The following is a 26,810-nucleotide window of genomic DNA, read 5'->3' on the forward strand; positions in this document are numbered from 1 at the left end:
GCTAATGATTTTGCTGAGCTTATAAAAATGGTGCTATCGTTGATGGGAAGGACTGGTTGGAGATGTGATGTCTGAGACAAGCGTTTGGGTCGTATTTATATGGCAGGATTATCATGGGTTTGACATGCAGGGAAATCCTCATTTCGTGAGAGGAACAGGAATTACCCACCAATTTTGCATCTGATCCGCAATAAACAAACATGGTCTTATCAAGTGGACGGATTGTCTTTACTCAATGGAGTTTAATGGATGTGACGAAAGAAATTGGAAAACCTGAATAAAATCTAATCTGCATTGCAATTCAATTTTTAATCACTTATCAATATATTGTCTGTCGGACTTTGAATTTCCCCAAGATTTCGATATTTCAAAAATTGGCATTGCATGTACATATGGAGTACAGATTTATCCGTAATATCTACCTGTTTAATTATGAAATAATAACATCATGAGGAGAGGTTTATCCACTCGAAACATCATATCCCAGGTGATGCAATAAATACCTATCTATATATGCATTTGCATTTACATAAGTATGTATGTGTATTGTTAGATATAAGAGAGTTAAAGATGATATGTTTATATTTATGTGCTTTATACATCTTTATTTACCAGGGAATAGTAATCTACTATAGCAATAGGTTAAGCTTTCACGATTTGAATAATTATGTTTTATACACAAGTGAATAGTTGTACAAAATATCAACAGTATCAATGGTTAAATATCATAGTTCATGTTCAATATTCATCGACATTTCTAATAGTTAGGGTCATCTCAATTATCGTTTAGGTTAAAAATGTAAGTAATTTGAATAGGTACTAAAATTGCTTTTGCCTTCGAAATAAAATCTATAGCCAACGTTACACACTGCTTTTAGCTAACAATAAACTTACCGTACTATCCGTTACTCTCTCCACATATTGGAGAAAGTAGTCCCTCCCGATCCCATTATGCATCGTTTCAGCAGAGCCTAGAAACTCTAAATTTATCGAGTTTGGCAACAATCCTCTCATAACCTTACGTCTGTATCTGTTCCTCCCGTGCGTATACTTCATGATCCGAATAAACTTTTTCGACATCTTGCAAGCGTTTGCTACAAAACAAATTGCAAACATTTCTATGACAATGCCACCAATTATCATGCAGATGCAACAGGCCGAGACCACCAGCGATACTTCCTTCCCTGGCATGAACTGAAGTAACAAGTAATATAGGGAAATTGTAGACCAGATGACGATGTAGAAATGGTGCAAGATTGGCGTGATTAAATCTTTAGCCAGGTCCACCTGAAGAACGGTCATGACACCGAGATTCTTATAAATTCGGATGGCCGTGTCGAAGGGCAAAACAGCCTTTGAATTACTTTTTGTATGATTTCCACTACTAACGTGCATGTAAAGGTAAACGCTCCACAAATATAAAACGAGGATACCATTGGCAATGGAAACCAGACAGATTTCGTAGGCGGAGGTAATTACATTAGCAGAAAAGCTAGTTCCCAGTGACAATATGGTGTTGACAGGGACTGATATCAGTCTCCCGTGATGTTCCTCGTAATCGTAAGTAGCCCGTGCAAAAAGGTAAATTGGGCTGTGCTTTGAAAATGAAACCCAAACGATGAGAGTTGGGACAATGTAGTTAAGTCCGAAGGTGAAGATATAGATAATTTTGGTGATATTTGCGAAAATTCGAGTCACCACGTGGTATCTGCTTGCTTTGCGGAAGATTTCTGAAAGATGGAGTATTTTTTTTAGTTTGCTATGTGCAGAGATCATTGATCGATTTTAGTGGGGGTAGGGGTCAAGGCGTCTATCCTTCCCATGGTAATTATAACATGGGGAATATGGGTCATACCAGTGAGGTAGGGGTCAAAATCTCCGAAAATCGATCACACCCTTTATGTACCGCTCCTATGTACATACATAGATAGATGGGGAAATGGGAATTATCGAATTATAATAAAACTATACCTTGAAATTGTTTATCCAAAGTAAGAACGGATTCAAAAGACTTGATAAATCTTGGTGGGCCAGATTTCCTGATGAAGAACCACACATACGGAAGTGCAACCCAAACAAGTACGGTCAAGATGAAGGTTAGACAGACAGATTTCATATCTTTTTTCTCATGGTGATCTGACTTCTTAAATCGATAGCACTGTATCAAAAGGGCTGGTTGAACTAACAGCGTCAAGAATACCCCAAAAAGTTGGAAAGATCGGTAGTGCCACCCTGTGGGGGGTGTGGGCCGAGCTCTTCCAACTATTTTATTCCAATCCAGATAGTAACATGTGAAGAACGAGTTCCTATGTATGACTTTGATGGTCTTTCGAAAATAAATAACCCCAGTTTCATACCACATTTTGTAATAAAGACGAGTGTGGGTCGGAGTGGGGTTTATTGTCAATCGCGTCAGAGAAGCTGAAGCAATTGTGACGAAAAATTATGACGAGAACATTTGCGTATGTAAGTTTTACACTACATCGTACTACGCAAAGCAAATTATGGCTACAAATTACAAATATTCCAACCTCGGGGTCAGCTATTAAGTTGGGAAGGAAATAAATATGCCATTTTTATAAAGTTCATGAATGTTTTTTTGAATTTTTTGAGATTAAATATGCATTGGTATATAAGTCATAATAGTTTGCTTTAATACTTCAGCACAAGTTTTTGCATACTTATGTAATTGCACAGTTTAGCAGAGACAAATTAAAGAGAATTGGACATATTTAGCATATACATACATGCATAAAAATTGTTACATAAATCTGCATTTGCTTCATTACACAACCTCCAAAATTATCACAAAATTTCAAATCAAACTGGATTCAAAAATTAATGACGATAATAAGTACCTATGTATATTTGTATATGTGATGAGTCCTCCATGGTTGGTGAAATTTGTTGAGTTTTGAAATATCTAATTTCCTACTCCCAGTGATACTTTGCACATATTCTCCAAGGGCTAGAACCACTCGCTACTAATTGTGCATAAGTCTTCGTACAATATCATGATAAAAATTGCAAAGTTAGTTTATTGCAAGAGATAGGCAAAGGGAAAGTATGTCGTCGTATGTACAAACATGAATCCATACATATGTGCATGCATTTAAGACCTTCTGTGAGACGCATATTGAGATTCAACAATAAGGAGAGAAAATATTATGCCAGATTGTAAGTACATACAATTTAATGGGCACATTAATTCTGCTAGGTATACCCCCAATCTACTCACAAATTGAACATGAACATGGAAAATGTTCGATGTTTTCATGGATGAAAAATAACATGATACACACATACGTAGTTAACTTATAAAAGTGTCCATTAATAATAAAACATATCTGAAATTAGTGTACTAGACTTTCCTATTATCAATTGAGAGGAGTACAGTGATAGTATAATTCATGATTGCATAACAATATGCAGGTTTTACCGACTGTTTGCACTTGTACAACTTAAAACCTAACAACTCTCCGTGGACATAGATCGCCTTTTTGGCACTCAGTCTTCTTTTCAAGTATTTCTTATCCTGGCTCTTACCCAGTAGAATTTTCCACCTGGTTATCAGCCCCTCCGTAGTTTGCCCCACCGAGAGGAGAACTTGTAGCACAATCTTAATCAAAATCAGATTAATCAAGGCCAACATGGGGAATAACAGATAAAACAGAATTGGGATGATGTTAAACATTTTTAGCGAGCAAAAATTGGACACGATTCCATTCACCAAAATAAGAAACATGTTTAAAAGTACTGCAGTTCCGAGCCCTTCAGACTCCATGACTAAAATGATCTCTAGGACGCTGTAACCCAGAAAATATTTGTTCAGAACTCTTCTGCTTCGACTCATCAGCCTAGTCCTCGTCTTATGCAAATAGTGTATACATCCCAAATACAAATTACCGGCCACAATCCCCATACAGATCATCATGCAGATGAGGCGAGATATTTGTAAACATGGGACAAGGAGGAAGAAGCGAAGGGCGTGCAAAATATAGCCACTTCGATACCCAAATAAGGGAAGGATCAAGTGCTTATGAAACAAGAAGAATCCATCGAGTTTGAAATAGATGGCAAAGATGAAGGCGGGGAAGGGATAACTAGCGGTGACTAGGACGATCATATTTAAAACTATCCCAAGAAAGTCGAGACTTCCATCGATTTTGCGAAATGGGGAAGAACTCTTAGAAATTTGTATCCCTAAAAAGAGACGATTGTAAATAAATACATATTTTCTCATGAACGTCTAGAAATCATATAATTATTTACCTGAAACCATCTCTCTCTCGACCTGTAGCAAACAATTGTACGCGAATACAAAATCCTCACCGAAAGCGATGCACAACAGTTCCCCAAGTATTCCAGCCCCACATGCAAATACGAGAACAATAGCCATAACCAGGTCAAGAAATGGCATTGAAATAAATCCAAAAAGTTGTGAGCACAGAAGAGTGAAACAGGCCAAAAATCCGCTGAGAAGAATGCCAAAAACTGATACATAATAAGATAGTAATTTAGTCGATGGTGGATTATAAATGGTTTGTCGTTTTATTGGGTCCCACTCAACCGGAAAAGTAAACAAATGAACCCAGATTTTTTGAAAGTTTTTGAGAGATGTCCACATTAATGGTGTTACGGATGACATTTTGATACTGAAGTTGTAGAGCTCAACGTCAGCAGTTTGGCTTTTGACTGGTGGCGTATGTATGCATTAGCATACTTCCTGCGGTATACATTTTTGAATTAATATGTATGATCAAAACAAATACTTGCGAAATATTCGGCTCGTGTATAATAAGGGATGATCCACGAAATTGTGTAGTAACTGCTCTTCGAACCTTAGTGGCCAGAATGTTGATAAAATTGGGACAATAAATTTTAGGACGGTGACAGTAGTAGTATAATAACCGAAATAAGATTTGTCATAATTGGAATTTATATTGGTCTACTTTTTGCCTAAATGCTAATATTACACACACTTTGACTACAGACTATGTAATGAATTTTATGGTTCACATTTCTATGTAACCTAAATGCACGTAATATTTCATGTCCCAAGATCTCGAAGTCTCGGGAAGTCTCGTCAATGTCACCTTATTAGTTAAAGACGTGACCCACGTGTTTCGAATATTGGCTCAACCTTGGTCAATTTTTACCAATTAAATTATCCTAACTTGAATAATGCCTTTAACTAATCTTTACACAAAATATTTATGATATATTTTCCAATAATTCGATGCTACTAAAAGTTTGCAACTATAATTTCAATATGAACATTTTTTAGAAGCGTTTGATAAGGTGCCTTAGCTACTGATACCTATGATATTTTGCATATGTATGCATGTAAATATGTAACCGTGTGGTATAGCAATGTACACATACATTATTGGTATTTGGTATACATAATCTTAATTTCATGCGTATGTATGTATAACTTACATATGAGTCAAAAGTTATGACTTGTGTTTGTATTTATAAATGTTGCAATACGCATAGTTAATGCAAAATAATTTGATTATTTTTCTAACATACTGAATATTCTACCTCAGTCACACCCCATTATAGATTTGTCATTACATTCCCTCCTAAATACTCAAACTTAGGATTAGGTCAAGTCAAATGTACATACTCAAATATGAATATTATAATTTTCAACGATACAAACTTAAAAATAGTCAATGTGACAAATCACAACGCTATGGATAATCTTAGGACGATTTTGATACAAAAAATTTTAATAGAAAGGAATCAAATATGTAGACCACCAATTCTGGAAACCTAAAGTTTTCTAGTCCAAATCTATATAAATTGCACAAAACGAATTTCGATTTACAGATTTATCTAGATATTTTGTGGTTTGTATGCTTTTGATTTTCAGTTAAACATTTTTGCATTTGCAAAGTGTTTTGTAGAATCCAATATTAAGATTATTATATACATATTATTCTCCAGTTAAGAAAAAAATACGTTTCAGAAATTCATTTAATCTTCATTTTACAATTTACCTATACTATAAAGGCATTTCCATAAAGGGGTTCTCACCCTTTAATAAATATTGTCGCCAAATTTTGGTAACCAACGTGTTTCTCAGTTCTATAAAAGCACACACTTTGACCTATGATGTAATTATTTTATAATCAGACGTTTGGAGATTACAAATGAATACTACATGCAATGCCAATTTTTGAAATATCGAAATCTTGGGGAAATTCAAAGTCCGACAGACAATATATTGATAAGTGATTAAAAATTGAATTGCAATGCAGATTAGATTTTATTCAGGTTTTCCAATTTCTTTCGTCACATCCATTAAACTCCATTGAGTAAAGATAATCCGTCCACTTGATAAGACCATGTTTGTTTAATGCGGATCAGATGCAAAATTGGTGGGTAATTCCTGTTCCTCTCTCGAAATGAGGATTTCCCTGCATGTCAAACCCATGATAATCCTGCCATATAAATACGACCCAAACGCTTGTCTCAGACATCACATCTCGACCCAGCCCTTCCCATCAAAGATATCACCAAATTTATAAGCTCAGCGAAATCATTAGCATGTTGAAGTTGGCAACCGTTGTGGTGACCCTGTTGGTCGCCTACACTTCAGGTGATTTTGATAATCTAGTCCCTTAAATCGGGCAAATTGAAAAACTATTGGCTTTATTGACCACAATCTCGTTTGTGTATGTAAATGTAGCCTATCCAAGGTCGTCCTTACGGGTTCCTGGTGGGGGCGAATTGTTGGAGGGGAAGACGCCGCCGTGGGCCAATTTCCTTACCAACTGAGCTTGACTTAATTTGGGTCACCAATCTGCGGTGCATCTATTATCGCACAGAACTTGGCACTAACCGCTGGTTAGTGTGTACATACATACTTATTTACCGTAAATTTTACACTAGTGTAACCGTCACAACTACTAAGCTGTCACGGTGATATTCTAAATTTCATGGATTTTTTATGCAGCTCATTGCGTCGAAGGTGACGTTCCCTCCAACATTCAAGTCATCGCTGGTCGTCATCTGAGAACTACTCCCGGACCGAGGGAGCAGGTCAGACAGGTCACGAGGATCGACATGCACGAGAATTACAATGGGAACACATACGCGAACGACATTGCTCTCCTCCACCTCTCGACTGACACGCCCTTCGTGTATGACGACGTCGTCGGAGAAATCGCGCTCCCCACGCAGGAACAACAGACGCCCGGAGACACCATTGTTTCCGGATGGGGTCGACTCACATCTGGTGGTCTTTACCCCACCGTCCTGCAATTCGTCCAAGTTCCCTTCGTGAATGACACCATGTGCCAAACTTTGTATCCAGAGGAGACCATCATCCCTTCAATGCTCTGCGCTGGGCTTATCAAGGGAGGAAAGGACTCTTGCCAAGGAGATTCTGGCGGTCCCCAAGCCGCGGTGGATGGAGGTTATTTGGCCGGCATCGTCAGTTGGGGTTATGGCTGTGCCGCACCAAATAGGTAAATATCTACATGCATAGAAATTAGAAATAATTGTTTGGTCTGTATTAGACCACTTGTATGTAACTAAATATTTATTTGCTGAATTGTAGACCGGGCGTGTACACCGAAGTCAGCTATTTCATCGATTGGATCGACGCACACAGAGCTTAATTGTTCAAAATCTTAACAACCATGACTTTCGCCAATTGAAACTGGAGAATAAAACGGCGAAGAAAATAGATAAAAAAAACTTTCTGTACATAATCTTTCATTTTATTTTGTTGTATTAATCGAGTGTAATAAATAGTACATACCTATGTAAAATATTGTAGCAATGGACTTACTTATTTTGTAAAAATGATTGCATCACATAGACTTTCATACATGCATACATGCCAACTTCTATCAGTAGCAGAAATTCATAATAAATTTACAAACAAATACATTTAGCTTATTTTTACAGAAGAAACATTGAACTAGTTGTTGCTGTCGCGTTAGATGCAGAACTATCGTCCATTATTATGTCATCGAATGACAACAGCGTCCCTGCAACACACGCGTTGACAAAGGAAGAAGTTGCTCCCGTCATTAATGCACGCCAAACAATTTGTGACAACTCAGCGCGTCGGCTGGGAGCCATGACTCCCATCGCCCCCAGCAATATTCCCATGGAGGAAAAATTTGCAAATCCGCACAAAGAGTATTCTGCTAGTCGGCGGGAACGTTCCGACACGAGGCCATCCGCCACCCATTGTTGCAGTTTCCCATAAGCTAGGAATTCATTCACGACAACCTTAAGACCGATTAGCTGCCCAATTTTCTCCGATTCGGATGGAGCAACTCCAATGCATAGAGCGACAGGAATAAATGCTTTGCCTAAAAGCCACTAATAAATACAAATAATAGTTAACTTTAGAATTAACTAAAACTTTATGTAAACAAATTTGTGCTGCTTCAAATGCTAAATAAATTACCTCAAATGTTAGTTCCTCGAATCCAACATGAGAACCAAACCACCCTAAAACGGCGTTCGCTAAAGCGACAAAACTTATGACAGCTAATGTGTTTGCGATAATGAACCCGATAAGAGTGACGCCTTCAACGGCCCCTCTGGCGGCAGAATCTAAAGCGTTTCCTGTTTTACTGAAATAAATAATTTTTCATTTACTGTTGATCTAATGTAAACATTAAATAACGTTTAGACTTGAAATTCTGATCGGCGTCTTACTTGATGTTTACATGCTTCAAGTGTTTCACTGTCGTTCTAGACTCTTCGACTTCGGGGTACATAAGTTTCGACAGGGCAAGAGCGCACGGTGCAGCCATGACAGATGCTGATAAAACGGATTCCGCTTTTACCCCGAATGAAATATAAGCAGCCATGACGCTTCTAAATATTAATACATATGTCGATGAATTTGAATGATATTAATTTACGACTAGAGTGAACGATTGGCTAACCCTGCAATTGTTGCAAATCCACCACTCATTACAGCATGAAGTTCTGATTTTGTTAGATCGTTTATGAAGGGTTTGATTAGAAGGGCTGATTCTGACTGTATGGCAAATTTGGCATTATTTTAGTTTGAAAAAAATTCCAGCAGATATCTAAATCTTAATTACCATTCCAAGAAATATGTTGGCAGCTGCACTCATGGATTCAGCGGCAGAAGTTCCGATCAAAACCTGTTATTAACGATTCACAATTATTTGCACACAATATTCGAAATACTCACGTATTATTTGAGACAAACCTGAAGCAGCCATCCCAACTTCCTTACAAGCCAGAGCATGGCACCAATGTGGTACAATAATTGGACAACAAAACCGAGAAAGAAGACGGTGGATAGAATCTAAAACAAAAATAATTCGCACAAGTATTTTATTTAGTTTGGCTTAATTTTCTGAATTATGGCGTAACTTTCTTACCGTAAATGCAAATGTAGTCGGAATCCTGAGTGTGTGACCAATTAATTCTGGCATAGTTGAGTTTAAAATTTTTAGCTGGCCCGATGCAGCAAAATCGTAAATGAAGGTTGATCCTTCATTGACAAAGGAAAGGAATTTGTGGACCTAAAGATAATTAAATATTTACTATGAAATATTATACATAGCGTGAAGTTGTTGGCGCCTGCACGAGGATTTCGACCGGACCAATTTTAAATTGATCAGAAACGAAAATTAATATATCCATAGTTTTTGAACTTTTTTAAATGCGCGAATTAACAGTTTCGTCAAATTTTCAAAATTATTGTTTTCCCAAAACCTTTGTTTTCAAAATGTTGTGAATTTTTGAATTTTTTGTGCAATTAAAAAATGTGAACATGTATGTAGGAATATTAAAGTATGTACTATAATATTCAGAAATGCATTTCATCTTTTTAAACTCATACATTTTTTGCAACTTGCAGAATTTTGGAAAATTCAGTTCTGCTAAATTACGAATTTTTTCATAAGTACATAATTCTAAGCCACACGTTTTCTATTTTGTAATTCAAAAATTGACAGTGTTTCGAAAACCCAAAATTCCAGCCGAAGATAATTATGAAAATTCTGGGAAGCGGCCAAATCAATTCAATGCAAAAATGCTGTTTGGCTTATTTCCGTCCCCAAAATTACGAAATCTGATTGTAGCCGCCAATAACTTCATATGCATATATAATTGGACTACGTAGATCACTTTCTTCGATTTCATACCTTTCCGCTAATGCATTCTACAAAAATTCGACCACCATCCCACCTCAGTACAAGTATTCCAAACACAAACTGCATACCCAACCCTGCCAATACTTGACGCCATCGAACATTTCCCGGATGTTTGGAACATATGAATAAAACGAATAGAAGAATAAATATTCCCCCGGCTGAAACAAGTCTACGCGGTTCGTCCCAACAATCGATGACCACAAACGTTAGAACGGCAGCCAAGCCAAGAATTCCAATTAAGACACTTCCCCATCTGAAAAGGCAACTTTTTGATTTAGATATTTATGTAATTAAATATTACGTGGCAACATCTACCTGTTGAATGACACAATCCTGACGATTTTATTGACAGGCTGCACAATCATGACATGTAGCCAACTTCCAAAAACTCCTTTCAGTACGATGTAATAGAACAGACTCCAGTACACAATTCCCGTCAAAGCAATCAAAAAGCCTAGCCCGTCACACCAAGATATTTTAATCTCGTTTCGAATTGTGTATGCTACGGCGGCCGCGAGATAGGCGTTATAACCTGAACAATGCAATAGACTTTATAAGATGGACATATGCATTAAAAATTAAAGCTACTTGAGGAATTTATACCTAAAAATATCCCGAAATAGAACAAGTATCTTATAACCGTTTTGTGCTTAATAATAAAATCGTGTACTCCGTTCCGAATCCCAATAACTACACAAGCCGGAATATTTCCACTTTTCTGGCACTTTTCTTTCTTTAACGTGGGCTTTTCGCCATTTTGAAGGATAAGATCTGAAGGAAGGAATTCGTTCGAGGATAAATTTCCAACCATCAAAATATCAGAAAGAGGCGCAATGTTCCCAAATGGTTCCGAAGTGGTGGACCGTCTTTTACCATTTTGACCACTCTCGTTGTCTAGTTCCTCCTAAAATATTGGGTTTAGTACATAATCACCATATTCTGTCTGATAAAATAGCATTACCTCTTTGAGCAAGTCTTTCTCTGATGTGCCAATTTGTGTCATTGTAAATCGGTGATTATTAAATTTGTTTAATAAAAAATTTGTATTATGTTAGCTGCGAAAAATTGCAACCATTCTTCTCAAGGTCCAAGCAATGAATCAAGTTTTTCTAGTAATGGCATGAAAATATAGATTCCAGTGAGTGAGACATGCATATGGATATTTTTACGCAAAAGCCCAAAAAGTATTGACACTATGTGCAAATACTTTTACAACGACGGGATTACAATCCTATTCAAGTCTGTACATTGAGTGTGTCCAATTGGGATTTGCCATAAATAAACAATGCGGCATGCAATTTCGCTTGCCTGCATTCTTAGCACCACCCAAGGTAGTAAGTTACGTTTGTGCATGATGACGAATTAATTAAAGAACAAAAGCCTTTAAATGCATTATCTTTATTTTTATTGTATTACTTTGACTTGTAAAAAAATTGAGAATAGTTCGATATACCTGCAATAAAATTAAATATGAGTATTTACAACCATAATTAAACTGTGGGAAAAAATTTGTAGGAACGTGTGCACTATCACGTACGCTTTTATCCTATTTTAAATAGGTTTTACTTTGTATGTAATTAGTACATTTTGTAGCATTTAGTTTGTCATTTTTTTAAGTAAAAATGAACAAAATTGTCTCAAACATTGATTCATGTATTGATATTTACAAGTAGAGAATTAAGAGTAGATACTTCAGTTTGCAGCACAGCTACCTACATACATAAGTGCTTTAGGTACATATTTACGTATTTACATGTGCATATTTTTCTCAGAATGACAAAAACATTTCCTCATTATCGTTTTTAACAGAAACAGTGCATTTCAAGGGTTTTATCACAAAAGTTGTTCGGATATGACAAATCAATAATTTATACATTTTTGATAGCAAAATGTTATGTCAATGATGATTAAGCTAATTTAGCTATAAATTAGATAATTAAGAAATACTCTTAATTTCCAGTTAATTTGCACACAACACTGCTCACGCCACGTCAAGTATGCTTGCATGTAAATATTTATGCATGTACATAGCTCCGACCAAGAACAAAGGTCGTAAACAGAGGAATTTTCTGTGCAGTTGTATCTTTGGGGAACAATTTTGGAATATTTTATTACGAACGGGAGACAAGCCAAAAATTCTAGTATGAAGCCGACATCAATCATCGTTTAGAAAATTTTTAACAGATTGAAGTTTCAAAATATCATCGGGTTGTTAAATATTTTAGCAAGTCGGCGACTTGCTAAAAGGCGACTTATTAACAAAACTGAATTGTTGGAAGGATTACTTTTCACCCATGAATATAATCCAGAATATTATCCTGGATTATCAGATAAATATTCATAATACACCTTTCTTCCCTCACTGGATACCTGAATTTGATCACGTATGCAAATTTATGGTATATTTATCTAAATAATTAATCCAAATTATCTGGTATCATCCCGAGTGCGAATAAAAAATATTTCTTTATCCAGACACCTTTCAGACACCTGTCAAATTTGGTGGTAATTTGCATTCAGGTTTGTTGACAAATACGTAGCAAGGCGCTCATCTGAACTAGATACTACTAGAACTATCCCAAAAATAGGCTAGAAATATGGAGAACATGAAGTCAAAACCCTTAAAAGGTATGCATTTCAAGTTTACATCCCGTATGTATTTCCAATCCAAATATATTCTGTGTCTATCTACTTTTCAGCTAAAGTGTTCCCATCGGAACGAATAATATTAGCAATCATGTGCATGTTGGCAACGTACAATTTCATGTTTCAAAGGCTGACCATCAACTTTGGCTTAGTTTGCATGGTGAAATCACCGTCTGTTGCAAATAATAGTACACCAATAAATGAAATGGCCCATGAAATTGGGGACGATCAAGTAATGCCTATAAAAATACGACAACCGAGGTAAACACATTTAACTATTTGAAACTTTCTTAGGCCGAGTTCGAATGGTCAAGAGATGTTCAAGGTTTAATTCTCGCTTCGTTCTACTATGGATTTGTTTTTGCTCAAGTAAATAATTTATGAAATCAGGTTTAAAAGCTTAAAAATAATTCAAATAATACAGTTAATAATTGAGTTTATGATTGCATACAGATTCCTGGGGGTTGGTTTTCCGATCGGTTTGGAGCTAAGCGTGCACTAATCATGAGTGGATTTTTGGTCAGTATTTTTACCCTCTTTACACCTCTGGCGGCACGCTTGGGACCAAATTATTTAATTGGTCTACGATTAGCTCAAGGAATATCTAATGTAAGTTATAAATGTGTCCGCATACATAGTCTGTCTGTTATAAATGCATCTGCAAGTACAAATAATGAACTTAATCTTGTTAAGGGTGCCGCAATGCCTGCGATAAGTACGCTCTCGTCACGTTGGTTTGCCGCATTGGAGCGAGGTTTCATGCTGGGAATTGCATATTCAGGATTTGCATTTGCTACTTCCACGACATATCCAATTGCTGCATTCTTTTGTGAGAATACAGGATGGCCTGGGTTGTTTTATTTTGCAGGTAACAAAGAAGAAATGGATATAAATAAAAATGTCGAATCTGATATATGTACCTATATGCAAATATATTTCTTGCATGCAGGAATTTTCGGACTTTTGTGGTGCGTTGCAACATTTTTTCTAATTTTTGAGTGGCCGGAAACTCATCCGAGAATAGGCAACGAGGAAATTATATTTGTGCAGAAATACCGTGCTGTTCAATATACTAATGCATCTAATGGGCCTACAGTTAGTATCTATGTGCATATTAATCAAATTATATGCGGTACATTTGTGCAGCCTTGGAGTTTTATTTTGTAGAATCCTCAAGTAATTCCATGGATGAAGATTTTATTCTCAGTGAGGGTCTGGGCTTTGTTAATTTCTAATTTTGGTTGCACCTGGGTATTCATTTCTATTGGGATGTATCTACCAACTTACACGAAAGAAGTACTGCGTCAAGATATTTCACAGGTTTTACAAAAATATTTATACGCAACGCCAACAATAAACGGTAATGCAGTATTTAACAGTTTGTTTGACCTGCGTATGATTAATAGAATGGAATTCTGTCAGCGATCCCCTTCGTGTGCACGACAATTGCTCATTTCTTAGTTGCCATAGCATTTGATTGGATTCGGAAGATGAATTATTGTTCAGTTACCGTGCTAAGGAAAGGGTTCAATTCGCTAGGTAAATGCTTGAAAACCTTTAACCTCTGTGGTACCAGATGCATCTTATGACATGTTGACATCATTTTTTCCAGGTGCATTTGGTGCAGCGCTAGCCATGGGATTGATTGGATTCGTTCCAAGTGGAAATGTTCTTGGTCCTGTCGTCCTTATAACGATGGGTCAAATATTTGTCGAATTTGCATTCACGGGTGGCTATGTCTTCAGCATATTTGAACTTGCGCCCAAATTTGCTGGGACGCTGACCGCGATAATGAACACGTTTGGGTTCAGTGTCGGACTCTTGAGCCCTCCTTTGGTCAGCTACCTTACCTCAAATGGGAGGAGGGAAGACTGGTTGATATTTTTTAATATTTCTGCTGGAATTTGCGCTCTGGGTGGAGTTTTTTATGTTCTATTTGGCACGTCAGAGTTGCAAGATTGGGCCGTGACAGGGAGAAAGAGCGATAATAATAATGTGCAAAATGTTGGTAGTTCAAAGGATGAAATGATTCTTATAAAGGACAAAGAAAATAATTCCAAGAAATAAAGAAAATTTATAATTAAAAAAAATCTAGCCACAAGCTTTTGCGAAATGGGAAGTGTTTTTTTAAGACATACTGAGGATGAGTTTCACACGTATGTGTGTATTCATGTATTTACGTAATATCGAAATTTCAGTCGTAGTTTTGAAAAACATCATTTGCTCTTTTTTTTTTACTTCAGCCTGACACTACTGTACGGTTTGTATTTACCATTACTCAAAGTCCAACCAATAAAGTCATTTATAATATATGTTGAATAACTGAGGAATCTACAATTAATAAGTATTTAACAAGCTACTTACAACAATACACGAGGAATAAATTTAGAAGCAACTCTAAGAGTAATCAAACCACCAAAGTTGCGGATAACCAACACAAATTATCGCTGCCATAAGGACTGTATTACCTACATATTTATTTGTATTTCAATTAACTTGTCATTCATTACGAAAAAGGCCATGACAACTAAACTATGCAAACAATTTAGCTATAATTGCATGCATGTTTTCGCAGTCTTTAGATACTTATATAAGTACTAAAATATGAGATTTTGCTAAAGCCAGAACAATATTCAAATTAATTGAAAGTATTTAGGAATCATGCACCTTGGATTTACCTACGTATATAAAGCCAATTAAGTAATTAGCAGAAAATGATTTTTCTTATGATATATATGTACATATTTCCCCTTATTGACTAACTAGATAATTAATCCTGCTCCAATTTGTAATTAAAATAATCGAGTTTATCCAGAATGAATGATAAATTAGCCAATAGATAATTTCAGTAATACTCACCATAAGGCAATTTCAGTATCTTTGGAGTTTAGAAGCTTAGGTCAAATTCGTAGAATCATATTGATTTCCTCTGCTTCATGTTAAAGTACATTTAAACCAATTTATAATGTTCAACACGACATTTCTTCCTCATCTTGTCCGCCACCTAAAAATAGCTTCTTACTTTTGGAGCCTCCCATTGTTGTACGACTCGAGGACAGGTCGAATAGTTTCCCGAAAAACGAGAGCTTTCTATTTCATTTACAAGTCCGAGCTAATGATTCATATAGTTTACACCGTGTTTCAATACATTTTCCTTCTAACTTCGAACTACTCGGTGACTCAGAAATTTACAGGGATGGTCTTCACAGGATTATACACAACAGCTCTGGGCCTTCGCTTTAGCTGGGATCACAGCACGATTTCTGCTCCGGTGGAAATGATGAATGCTCTGATTACGCTTGAGGAAGATTTAATGAAAGGTGATTAATTTAAAAAATAGGAATTTGCAGTGTTATGTAAATTAATTTTTATATGCTTTATGTAGAAATCGTCAAATATCGACCATCCATTCCGGACAGAATAATGAATTTACTCCTCCCACTAATTTTAGCGACCGCAATCCTCCTTCCATTTGCTTTCGTCCTTGTTCAAGTCCAGTTTCCATGTGCGCCACCGTTTTTGGGTTCCATGCTGCCATATTGTAGAAACGGGATCGGAATTCCTGTGTGGGTCCGAATTTTTATTTCCGGATTTGAATTCGTTACTTTTGCTCATGTTGCACTAGCGGCATCATTTTATTTGGGACACGCTCTATTCCCTGGAATTGTGTGTTTATGGAATTATGTGAATATCATAGGGTGCGTAAAAAACTAAATTTGTAGATGCAGTTTAAAGCTACTCATTAGACAAAAATGTTTAATTAGAGGTCTAATTTTATATATAAAGGAAATGGCGTTTGGAACAGAGTCATCGTGTCATCCAAGCCTACCGGAAACTCAAAATTATAGAACTTTTCATTAACCAAAGCAATCAGAAGCGGATTTTCCCATCAGTATTCATTGGATTTCCTAGTCTACAATTTTTCACGTCCTATGTCTGCATCCGTCTCCATGACATCGTTGAATGGCCAGCATTCGCCATGTTTCCATTAGTTTATGTGGATGCTTTCATTTTAGCCGTTGTGATTTTCACTGCGGCTGCAAAAGTGTACAACAATTCGGGTGAATTGCTTCAAAACTTAAAGGCAAGTCCGGACTTTGGGAGGAAATCTGTGCTGAGAAGAAACATTCGAGCTGTCACTTCAATAAAAATAAAATTCGGGGTAAATTTTGTCGACTCAGAAACTCCTTTGGTGATTCAAGACTTTTGCACAAGAACGACAGCGACGTTTCTTTTAATTTCACAGGGTTAATTTCAAGACAATTCAACGAAAAAGTTATATATTTCAATTCATTTGAATGTTATAAAACTTCCTGTAATTATAAAGGAGTGTTGTAATCCACAATAGAGTATTTAGAATATGTAGTGTGAGTGAATGTATGTATGGACGCACAAGAAATAAACAAATTGCAATTAAATTTGTGCATACCTTAGATACTCATGTATGCGTGTAGGTATAAGTTAACATGTTTATGAAGTAAATGTAGCTCTAGGTAAATTATTTTAAGGCCCATTGATAATAATCCACTGATTTTTAATTCTGCCGAAAGTGAAATTTAGCTTGGAAAATGTAGAATTTAAATACGTGACTTATGGACTTTATCATGTATATTTATTTTGAGTCAAGCATAATCCAAAGTTCAATGTCCAAGTGATCTTAGCGTAGTTGTGGGTGGAATGCTCATAATTTCGTCAATTGTAATGGTCTATAAAATTTAAAATTACATATTGAAGTAAGTTGAATTATGAGAAAATAAAATTTCGAAATATATAACAAAACTGACCCTAAACGCTTCCTGGAGAACTTTCACATAAGCCGGTTCAATCCGTTTTGCAATTTGATCTTCCAAACCTCGGAAATTTGTCTTTATCCGTTCTAATATTTCTGTAGAAATCCAGTACTCTGCATTTTCTAAAAGATCCCTGTCAAATGCAATTGGATCCAACAGTCCTGAAATTATAGTTATAAATACATGTATTATTTGGTTTCTCTGTACATTACTTTATTTTTGGTAGATAAATGCATTACCACCCATGTCCATTTCCCACAGTGTGTAGGGACTCGGATTTAAATCTATTCCAAATGATTCTGAAAAGCCCTGCATGACAATTCTTCTCTGCTCATCTAATTCGGTATGGAATTGCCATGACCCTTTCGCTGGTGAAGTGGTCAGCTTGAAAATCCTTTCACCACCGCCGATCGGGATAGCGGTTCCGTTGTCAAGGGTAATGACGCCTTGAAAATTGTGCTTGCCTAAAATTGTCAATTTTAAACTAGACGTAATACACACTTTAATATACATAGTTTTTGCATGATCTCACCATAAAGGATTGTCTGCGGAAAGACAGCGTACATGCGGAACATCAAGAGAGTAGGACTAGTATACGAGTAATTGTGTGTCAATCCACCAGCTCCTTCAAATTTGAAGTTGCTTTAAATACAGTGACAAATCGTTAATTATTATTCTACTGATCTAATGAGATGCATGTATGTAAATATGTAAATTTTTGATTTACTTACGTCAAATTCCCTGACATTGTTAGATAGTAAGGGAAGGTCATGTTGAGTTGAATATCCGGAAAGCGAACCAAGGGTTCAAGTTTCTCAGCAGCAAGTTCCTCGATCTTTGATACATGTTTGGATAGATATACGTCCATTTGCCAAATGGAATTGGATTGCGAAAATACGCCTATATGTCATAAAAATTTCCCAAATTAAGAGATGCATTCATGTGCATAGTTGTACGTATTTGTCTTTAATTACCTACCTTTTCCCATTACCACAACCAACGCAAGAAAAAGTATCGTGGAAATATTTTGAAGCCACATTTTGCTCAAAGTGTACGAGAGGAAATATTCAACATAGTGGATACAGCTTTTCTATCGTATTTAACCAAATGAGTTGGTTTTATATTGGGACCAATTCCAATGGAACTTAATTTGCACTTATAATTGTGTCAGGTGTCGAATGATAACCGGCATCAAGTTAATACGTATAATGTGTATACATATATATTATTTTGCACATATTGCGCATATCTATTATTACATCATAAGTGATAAATTACTTCATTTAACATATGGACAAACGTATGATGCATACTGTCACACCACTAGATCGCCAAGGGTCAATTTGAGTGCGTATTATTTTAGTCGCATGTCGCATAAGTATTGTAACGTGCAAGTACGTATATTCATAGAAAGTATTTAATGATGCAATAATTTAATCAGTCCAAGACATATTTGTAAAGCAAAACAAATTTGTATTGTTACATGTAATTAAGATGACTATGATATTTCTGATAGAGCACATACATGTATAGATGATGAAGCTATTTTCTAGTAAATACATAGGGTTTGATAATTCTTGTAAATCGTAAATTTGTCCAAAAATTATGCATACATAAATACGTCATAATACGTAACCATACTCAAATATACATACATACGTACATAGACACATTGTACAATTTTCCGTTTAGTGTACAAGTACGTATGTAGTAAATATGGTCCTATCAGTCACCTTTATTGCAAACTCGTGTCTTAAATTATAGCTAGCTAACGTCGGTTTGTTCTGTTATTCCAGGCGTTAAACTAAATACTTTCCATTAGTTTATAAGTATGTATGCATGTCTCGTACATACCATATTCATAACACACTCGTTTATGCAGAGAATAGTCTAATAATAATACTATTGCTGAAATAAGCATAAGTACATACATAAATTTAACATTGCAACATTAATACTTTCTCTTTAGGTTAGTCTATGGTTCTTCGATAAGCTGTCTTCCAACTTTACAGAACAATTTATTCCTAACTTCCGATAAAACCACCCCCATACTAATCCCCAAACCAATAAATAATGCAAAAAATGCACCTTGCAGTTTCTTGATGGAAAATTTAACAAACTTTCTTTCACTTCCGGGGCCCGTTTGATCCTCTTGAACTTGTGCAGCCCTCTCCCTTTTCAACCTTGCCCTCCAAACGTCACCCCCTTTCTTGACCATTCCGTGATACAAATCTAACCACTTCCTTTGTAAATCCTGAGCGAATGATTGTCCAATAATTCTATTCAATTCTTCCTCCAACGGCGAATCCTTCTGCGTTATAAAAGCAGCCGCTAACGTGTAAATAGATGACGTCGACTCGGTCAAAGATCGCCTCATCGATCTCGTGAAATTCCTCGCAATCGCAAAATCCAACACGGTCCCGTACGTGATGCAGGCATATTTTTGGTTCATAGCAATTGCTATGCATTTTATCGAATCCGCGTGAGCATCCATTCCCTTATAAAGCTGTTTCCCCACGGGATCGGTGGACGCTTTGAGATAAAGGAGAGCCGCATCTCCGAGGGTGTTCAGGCCCCATTTGTACTGAGATGTAACCAATTCGTCAAAATTTTTCGGTTGGAAATCCAGTGGTGGAAACGCCAGGACGGAGAAAAGTTTAGAATTATACGCTGTCCCCAAGGTTACAGAACAAAAGAGCCACAAACTGAGAAATAATTGCAACGACGGGATGGTCGGGGAGGGGGCGTGCTCTTCGAAAAATGAGGAGAAAAGATACTCCATAATTCGGTTGTTATCCCAAAGACGGATTTTCTTCGTTGCATTTTGCCTCGGTATTATGTAGACGCGATAAAATAGCTGGATTCCGTAAATCGTTAACGTCGAGATGACCAGGGTGCATCCCATGAGAATCCAGACCTGATTATGCAACGGAATTGATACCAAAGTCCACGAAAAAATTTGGTAGTGCTGTCTCGTGATCATGATTAAGGCTTGATACTCTCCGGGGTTTGTGAATGCAACGACTTCAAAGCGGTTGACATTAAGACCGACAACAACTCCGATTTGTGCCGTTTCTCGATGAACATCGCCAGTGACGCCGTTCCAATACCCATTCAAAAGGACTCCGGTACCACCTCCATGGGTCGCTGTACGGTAGACGGCGGAATAGTTAAGCTTTTGGACGAAATGGGAAAGATAGCTGGCAAATACGCCTGGAATTTGGGGTTGAACAGTACCATCGGATTTGGGAAGCAGGAAGAGTCGCACTTTAGTATTGTTGCTGCAGGAAACTTCGATAGTTTTTCGTTGATAATTGGGAATTTGATTTTCAGAGAATATATCCTGAAGATGATTTTGTGAAGGTCGACGAGAAATTTGGAATAATTGTGGAGTCGGGATGAAAGTTTCGTGACAGAAATAGCACAGTTTTAACACGTGGAATGTTTCGTGTGAGGATGGGTTGGCTTCAGTTTTGGGAAACGATAAAATAACTGCGTGTCTGATTTGGCGAAGATAAATGTTGCGTGCAAATTGTGACGATAATTCAATATCGAGAATAATTGCGGTGTAATCATTCCCCTTGTGGAAGAATCGCTCATTTTTGATCTGGATCAATTGTCCCGACACTTCTGAACTAGGACAAGTCGCTAAATAAAAAATGTTTAGTGTTTTATGAACTTTTGAACGTTGTGGAATTGGGCGAAATGTAAAAGGAATTTTTGCAATTTTCTCTAACGGACGAGAAATATTTACTAGCCCAGTGTTAGCTGTGAAAGATGGAGCTTCTAAGGTGCCAAAAATACTGGAAATTGTTTCCCAAGCGATAACTTGGTTTGCTGCAGAAGACTCACAATGATTGAAAATGTGTCGTAGTTCAAGGCTTGAAAAACAGTTCACGAATGGAAATATGTAGACGGCCAAATAAATCCACAAAAGTGAAGAAAATTTGTGGGGGTGAAAATATGAAATTTTTGTTCTTTTCATTTTTAGCACGAAAACCGGGTTAACCTTTCCGATAAAATTTTAAGACGCTCTACTGCATAGGCCACGCATACGCAAATGAACAGGACGATGAGATAAAATCTTTCATTCATAGACCGAAAGCTTCTTGAGCAATTAGGTAAATTGAGATTGTGTACATACATACGCAAACGAAAATAAAGACATGCGGAATAAAGTGCAATCAGACTAATTGTAAGATACGGTTGAACTGGTTGAATTAAGAACAACTCAGATCAATTATATCCAGATATTAGAATTGTCGTCACTCATGACGTCTATTAATAAACGCATACGTATCTGTATTTCATTGATTGCTCACTTTTGTTTCAGTGTATGTGTAGCTACATTATTTCCATTCATAGAAAAAACACTTATCCATATATCTAAGGATAATTGCTACAATTGTCAATGGAAACTTTTTATATGCGGTAACTAGAATTTGTATAATGTCTGGAAATTAACTTGTGTACATATACATGTCAAAACAAATTACAAGAAATATCAACTACTGAGGAAATATTGTACCCAATGTGTCTTCTAAGAATGCAGACACAAAAACGATTCATTTGCGGATGACAAGCTGCGTAATTTTATTATGAAACCAGACCTTTGTAACCCACGCAAAATTTATGACAGAAAATTGATGCAGAGATACATATAAGTACCTTTGACTGCCAATTTCCGTGAATTTCCTGACGGAATTTAAGACTTGCATTGAACCTAATACTATAACAAATGTATAGATTACACAATCTAATCATATTTATAAGATTCACAATACTGATCCATAATTAATTTCGATTTAATTTTGCGTCAACCTTATTTACAAGCAATGTTTATACAAACAAATCTTTACGGGAAGCTAAGGCATGAAAAAATATTTGAAATCACATTGCGCAGCCTTTTTCGCCATGGCACACTTTTTTGTGCCTTGTTTTCTGCGAGGATTGAATTTCTTTTTTCACGCAACCAGGCTTCGTAATCAGCTTTCTTCATTTTCACGTGATCAAAGGTTTCGTACCAATTGGGTTGCACGGCTCCATAACTTTGTTGCTTCCTCGTAGGCCCACAAAATGAAATTGCAAAAGGTGGGGAAGTATATGTTTCTCCAAATGGTGATTCCCAATATCGAGTTTTATTCATTAATCCTGCCGATTAATCGAGAAAAACAATAGTTAAGGTAAATTGTTTTTTTTAATATGCTAGTGTACCCATTATTGTAATTGTTCTGGTATTCCTTCAATGTCTAAAAACTCTCATTTGAAAGTAAAATAAAATTTGGATTTTAAATTTGTATTTCTGTTTAGTCACATCTATGTATGAATCTGAATACATATGTATCTCGGGACCGTATATACATAAATGCGAAGATTAAAACTTTTTTCGTGATTATATGAGACTACTCCCTTTGACACGACTGGTCCATCATTTCATAAACTTTTTTAGAAACTGAAGGAAATGTGACTTGACTTTTCCACCCCAATTTTAATATTGTTCAAATTATAAATTTGCATGCAATGTACAATTGTTCTGCATACATCTTTTCAGGATATAATAATTTATCGACAATAGAATCACGCAAATGAATTGTCATTCTGACCATTTTTAGGCATTCAAATGATCAAATCATATCGGTTATGATTCAAGGTAAGCAAGTTTTGCGGCGAATTTGACAATTGTTAGAAATTGTATTGTTGCTGCTCGCAGTAGTAACACAATTTCTACATACTCATCTACTCAACAATAACTGCTCTGTAGAAAATGTAACCGAATTTCGCTAATGGCTTACCCAATAGTTACTTGGTTACTACGTGCCGCATTTAGAATTTAATGACTCAATTCATTTGACCTATGCATACATAACCACGCATTTAACATAAGTATACATAAGTATGTGTCTATATCTCATTTGATGTATTTCGTGAATTTAAATTACTATAGCACTAGATGAAGTGTGCACCTTGGCAGATCAACCTATTCATCACAAGAGTTTAAATTATTTCATGGTCATGGACACGGTTAATGAATTGATGTAACATCAATGATTTTACAGTGATACTTGTAGCCTACAAGTTGTAGGATTTCATACCCTCGACCTTGGTACTAGTCCTCGTATCATACCCTCAGATCATGATTTTGTACATTAAAAGAAATCTTGTAAACTTAACAGAATTAGGTTTATTTTAAAACTCCTTATATCCTACACAGTTTATATTATCAAATATATAAAAAACGGGAAATGAGTTGGTACTCTCTACCTCAAATTCATCACTTTCGCAAATAATGTCCTGTTTTATTCTAAAATGTACACTTTTTTTGTGGATTGTATTTTGACCCCACTGGACAATTAAATGCAGTGGCAAATTCTTCTGAATTACTAAATGGCCCCAGCACCCGGATTGGGTTTATACTGTGAGCATCCGTCCATTCCTTGAATGTTTGGTAATGCAAAACTTCATCCGAGAAAGCGGTGCACCAGTGCTGAGCAGAAATTAAATTAATAAACACTTATGTACATATGCAAATATAATTATCAAAATTTTCTACTCACTTGAGCATTTGCAATAAAAAACAATTGTTCTTTCGAAAACCGGGCGAGCCCTGGAATTTCATGATTTACTTGAGAACCGTGCGTTCTCTTGTGTTCTTTCATGAACGCACTGAATGAGATTTTCAGTGCGATAAAATCCGCAAAATTTTCTTCCAGTGTCAAACTTCCATTCCAGGTTAGTGCATGAGTAGTATTTCGTTGTGGAAAGGAAAATGGAATTTGATAAGTGTTATACTCGTTCTCAATGCAATTTAGCTTGTCGATAAACTTTTGGTAAGTTGCGTTTGAAGCACCGAATGGCAGTTCACCTGAAAATAATTTAAAAATAAAATATTTTCAGAAATTTCGAAAATTATGCGGTATAAATATGTCGAATGAAAATACGTGGCTAAATGTGTACCCCTTGATTGATCGTTGGTTCGAATATATGCGGATAAGGCATGCCCAAATTCGTGAGCAATAATAAATCCCAACCTCCCGAATTTTAAGACGTCCGGAAATGACTCGTGATATATGGGAAATTGTGCATATCCTGCAGATATGAACAGCATGTCCCACGATGGCAGATAATTGGCAGCGACGTCTCGAATGTTGTCAAAATAGTTCATCGTTACCATTCCCAGCGTTTGCTTCCGCATCTCTCTGAGATCCATTAATTGCACCAAGTTGACTATGAAGTGCGACACATTTTTATTTATTGTCACATTAGCATAAACACTGGCCACCCAAATGCTGTCCATAATGTCGGTCGGGTAGCCTTGCATGATTTTTGCGGAATTAATGCGTCTTCTAAGTTCCAGCCAAGATTGGAAATCAACCCACGGACTGTAGACAACGTCAAGGTGAGAAAGGTACGTATCTCTAATTTGCAAAAGTAGTTGCTGAACACTGAAAGCTAGGTTATCATTCAAATAATGGTTTTCAACAAAGAGTTTTCCAACTACTTCAGGAAAAAGGTTTTTGGCCAGTTCTGTGCATGGAATTGAGTTATGCTTCGGATCTAAGGATGAATATTTTGCTATTAATAGTTTGTTAATAAATATTCGAAAAATAAATGGATCTGCGTGCTTACCATCTTCGCCCAACGTAACTAATTTAACTACCACGTTTTGAAGGGAGAGAAATGATTCTTGCCGTAAAAACATCCATTTTATTAACCTTCCGGTAACAGGGTGAATTATGGACGAGTTTTTCTTCAATTGAATGCATGATTCGTAAAAGGACTTTAGTTCATTTTCTACTCCATCTCCCGTTCTGTTCGGAGTGTACACCATTTTATCTGAAAATTGTTGAAGCGACTTGTAAGGCAATGTCCCGTACAAATATACAATACCATTGATTCCTTACCGAGAAAATTTCTTATCAATCTCGTATTTCTTTCGCCAGTGATTGAGTCCATGGAAAGTTGACCCTTTAGATTTATGACTGTTTTCCCGTCTGGAGCGGTACTAGTGAAGCTTTGCCCACTGATCCATCCCTGGCACGCATACTAAACGAAAACCAATTTTATTAATTTTATTATTGGTTTTACTGAAGTTTTACTACATGTTTCGCTATGTACATTTAGTATGTATGCATATTATCAAAATAAATAAATACAAAAATTAATACATTGTAAAAAAATTCACACGGATCCACCGACTCGTTCAGGGATGACAGTAGCTGTTCCACGGCCAAAACCGAAAAGTTTGGAGCTAAAGATGGGCCCTCAGTGTGTGATGAAAGTCATAAACGTTTGAATTGTTATAAACGTTTCCATTACATTGGTTAAACTTTGTCTTTTACCTGTCCATCGACATTTTCCTCATTTCTGGGACAATTTCGATCTAGAAGTGAGTTACTGTTGGCAAGAATATGCTGAAATTTAGTCGAGTTTATCTGTAACACGATCACTTTTGTCACTAAAGCCATGACCAGAATTGATAGAAATAGAACAATGAAAGTTGTTAATTTTGTCATTTGAGTTTTCTTATTTGGATATGGATTTCCAGCAACATTTTCGACATCCATTGTCTCCATGTTGTTCATAATAACCAATTTATCCTAACCTAAACCCCTCGACTGCATAAAGTTTTAGTGAATTGGAAAAATTCACAAGTTTTTAGAGTACTTAATTTTTATATAACTTTCTTTTCGTCGATATAATCGTTCTCGATAGATAAATCTAAATTTAAAGTGGCACAATTTGTTTTTACTAATAAATAAAATCGCAGTAGAAGAAATTATTGAATGTATTTAATAAGCTAAAGAAAGTGAGAACTGAATTACGCCCCCTCAAAAATCTACTCATGGAAATCATATAAGTTTCCTCTCAAATAATGGAAACTTAACCCTTGCCAAGTACGAAACCCAGAATTAGATTTGACTACCTAATGTATGGACAATGGACATGTGTATTTTATCCACCGTATGGGAACAAGATCAGCCCGATTAAATTTCATAACAATCGTCATCATTATCGGACGTAACTTTTGTTTTCCTAATTCCTATTGAGTTCCTCTTGTGCTAAATTATTTTTGTATTTGTATGTTTGATCAGTCTTGTAACATTTTGTTTTACTCTAATAAGGGCTGCTGACATAACGCATTATGCCCTAGTTGACCTAGTTGGACATATACATATCCAAGTTATTTTGTTAGTTGTTTGTTACA

At 36.2% G+C, this 26,810-nt stretch overlaps 4 protein-coding genes, 1 long non-coding RNA gene and 1 pseudogene across 6 annotated transcripts; 2 read left to right on the forward strand and 4 right to left on the reverse strand.

Moving 5' to 3' along the window:
• Positions 1 to 6,558: 6,558 nt before the first annotated feature.
• Positions 6,559 to 7,692, forward strand: LOC110843224 (annotated as a pseudogene).
• A 22-nt stretch (positions 7,693 to 7,714) lies between these two features.
• On the reverse strand, positions 7,715 to 11,276 carry LOC110844902 (sodium/nucleoside cotransporter 1). The gene is made up of 11 exons (XM_022091229.2): positions 11,131 to 11,276; positions 10,773 to 11,073; positions 10,485 to 10,701; positions 10,161 to 10,422; positions 9,393 to 9,536; positions 9,218 to 9,316; positions 9,087 to 9,149; positions 8,925 to 9,019; positions 8,692 to 8,853; positions 8,438 to 8,606; positions 7,715 to 8,349 (listed from the first exon to the last, which is right to left on the reverse strand). The coding sequence occupies exons 1-11, from the start codon at positions 11,170 to 11,172 to the stop codon at positions 7,921 to 7,923; spliced, it is 1,983 nt and encodes a 660-aa protein (XP_021946921.2). The 5' UTR covers positions 11,173 to 11,276; the 3' UTR covers positions 7,715 to 7,920.
• A 1,337-nt stretch (positions 11,277 to 12,613) lies between these two features.
• LOC110843225 (sialin-like) lies at positions 12,614 to 14,975 on the forward strand. The gene is made up of 9 exons (XM_035848853.1): positions 12,614 to 12,797; positions 12,869 to 13,047; positions 13,110 to 13,184; positions 13,269 to 13,424; positions 13,509 to 13,683; positions 13,765 to 13,910; positions 13,983 to 14,135; positions 14,222 to 14,354; positions 14,428 to 14,975. The coding sequence occupies exons 1-9, from the start codon at positions 12,767 to 12,769 to the stop codon at positions 14,880 to 14,882; spliced, it is 1,503 nt and encodes a 500-aa protein (XP_035704746.1). The 5' UTR covers positions 12,614 to 12,766; the 3' UTR covers positions 14,883 to 14,975.
• A 2,341-nt stretch (positions 14,976 to 17,316) lies between these two features.
• On the reverse strand, positions 17,317 to 21,805 carry LOC110844583. 2 transcript variants are annotated; one of them, XM_022090819.2, is made up of 6 exons: positions 18,584 to 18,787; positions 18,337 to 18,505; positions 18,138 to 18,247; positions 17,845 to 18,069; positions 17,600 to 17,766; positions 17,317 to 17,521 (listed from the first exon to the last, which is right to left on the reverse strand). In XM_022090819.2, exons 1-6 carry the CDS (start codon positions 18,642 to 18,644, stop codon positions 17,456 to 17,458), a joined length of 798 nt encoding a protein of 265 aa, XP_021946511.1. In that variant the 5' UTR covers positions 18,645 to 18,787; the 3' UTR covers positions 17,317 to 17,455. The 2 variants fall into 2 exon arrangements, 1 of the variants encoding a protein (XP_021946511.1); XR_004834138.1 differs by lacking the exons at positions 17,317 to 17,521; positions 17,600 to 17,766; positions 17,845 to 18,069; positions 18,138 to 18,247 and having other exon boundaries at positions 18,364 to 18,505; positions 18,584 to 21,805.
• A 587-nt stretch (positions 21,806 to 22,392) lies between these two features.
• On the reverse strand, positions 22,393 to 23,033 carry LOC118434612. The gene is made up of 2 exons (XR_004834139.1): positions 22,820 to 23,033; positions 22,393 to 22,756 (listed from the first exon to the last, which is right to left on the reverse strand). It is a non-coding gene; the product is annotated as an uncharacterized LOC118434612 (long non-coding RNA).
• Positions 23,034 to 23,771: 738 nt separating this feature from the next.
• Positions 23,772 to 26,463, reverse strand: LOC110843226 (neprilysin-3). Its single transcript, XM_035847160.1, has 7 exons — positions 25,945 to 26,463; positions 25,771 to 25,866; positions 25,507 to 25,648; positions 25,232 to 25,438; positions 24,560 to 25,159; positions 24,160 to 24,467; positions 23,772 to 24,089 (listed from the first exon to the last, which is right to left on the reverse strand). The coding sequence occupies exons 1-7, from the start codon at positions 26,185 to 26,187 to the stop codon at positions 23,907 to 23,909; spliced, it is 1,779 nt and encodes a 592-aa protein (XP_035703053.1). The 5' UTR covers positions 26,188 to 26,463; the 3' UTR covers positions 23,772 to 23,906.
• Between the last annotated feature and the right edge of the window lie 347 nt (positions 26,464 to 26,810).

The sequence above is a fragment of the Folsomia candida genome, unplaced genomic scaffold (genome assembly GCF_002217175.1).
Source record: "Folsomia candida strain VU population unplaced genomic scaffold, ASM221717v1 Fcan01_Sc002, whole genome shotgun sequence".
Taxonomy (NCBI): Eukaryota; Metazoa; Arthropoda; class Collembola; order Entomobryomorpha; family Isotomidae; genus Folsomia; species Folsomia candida.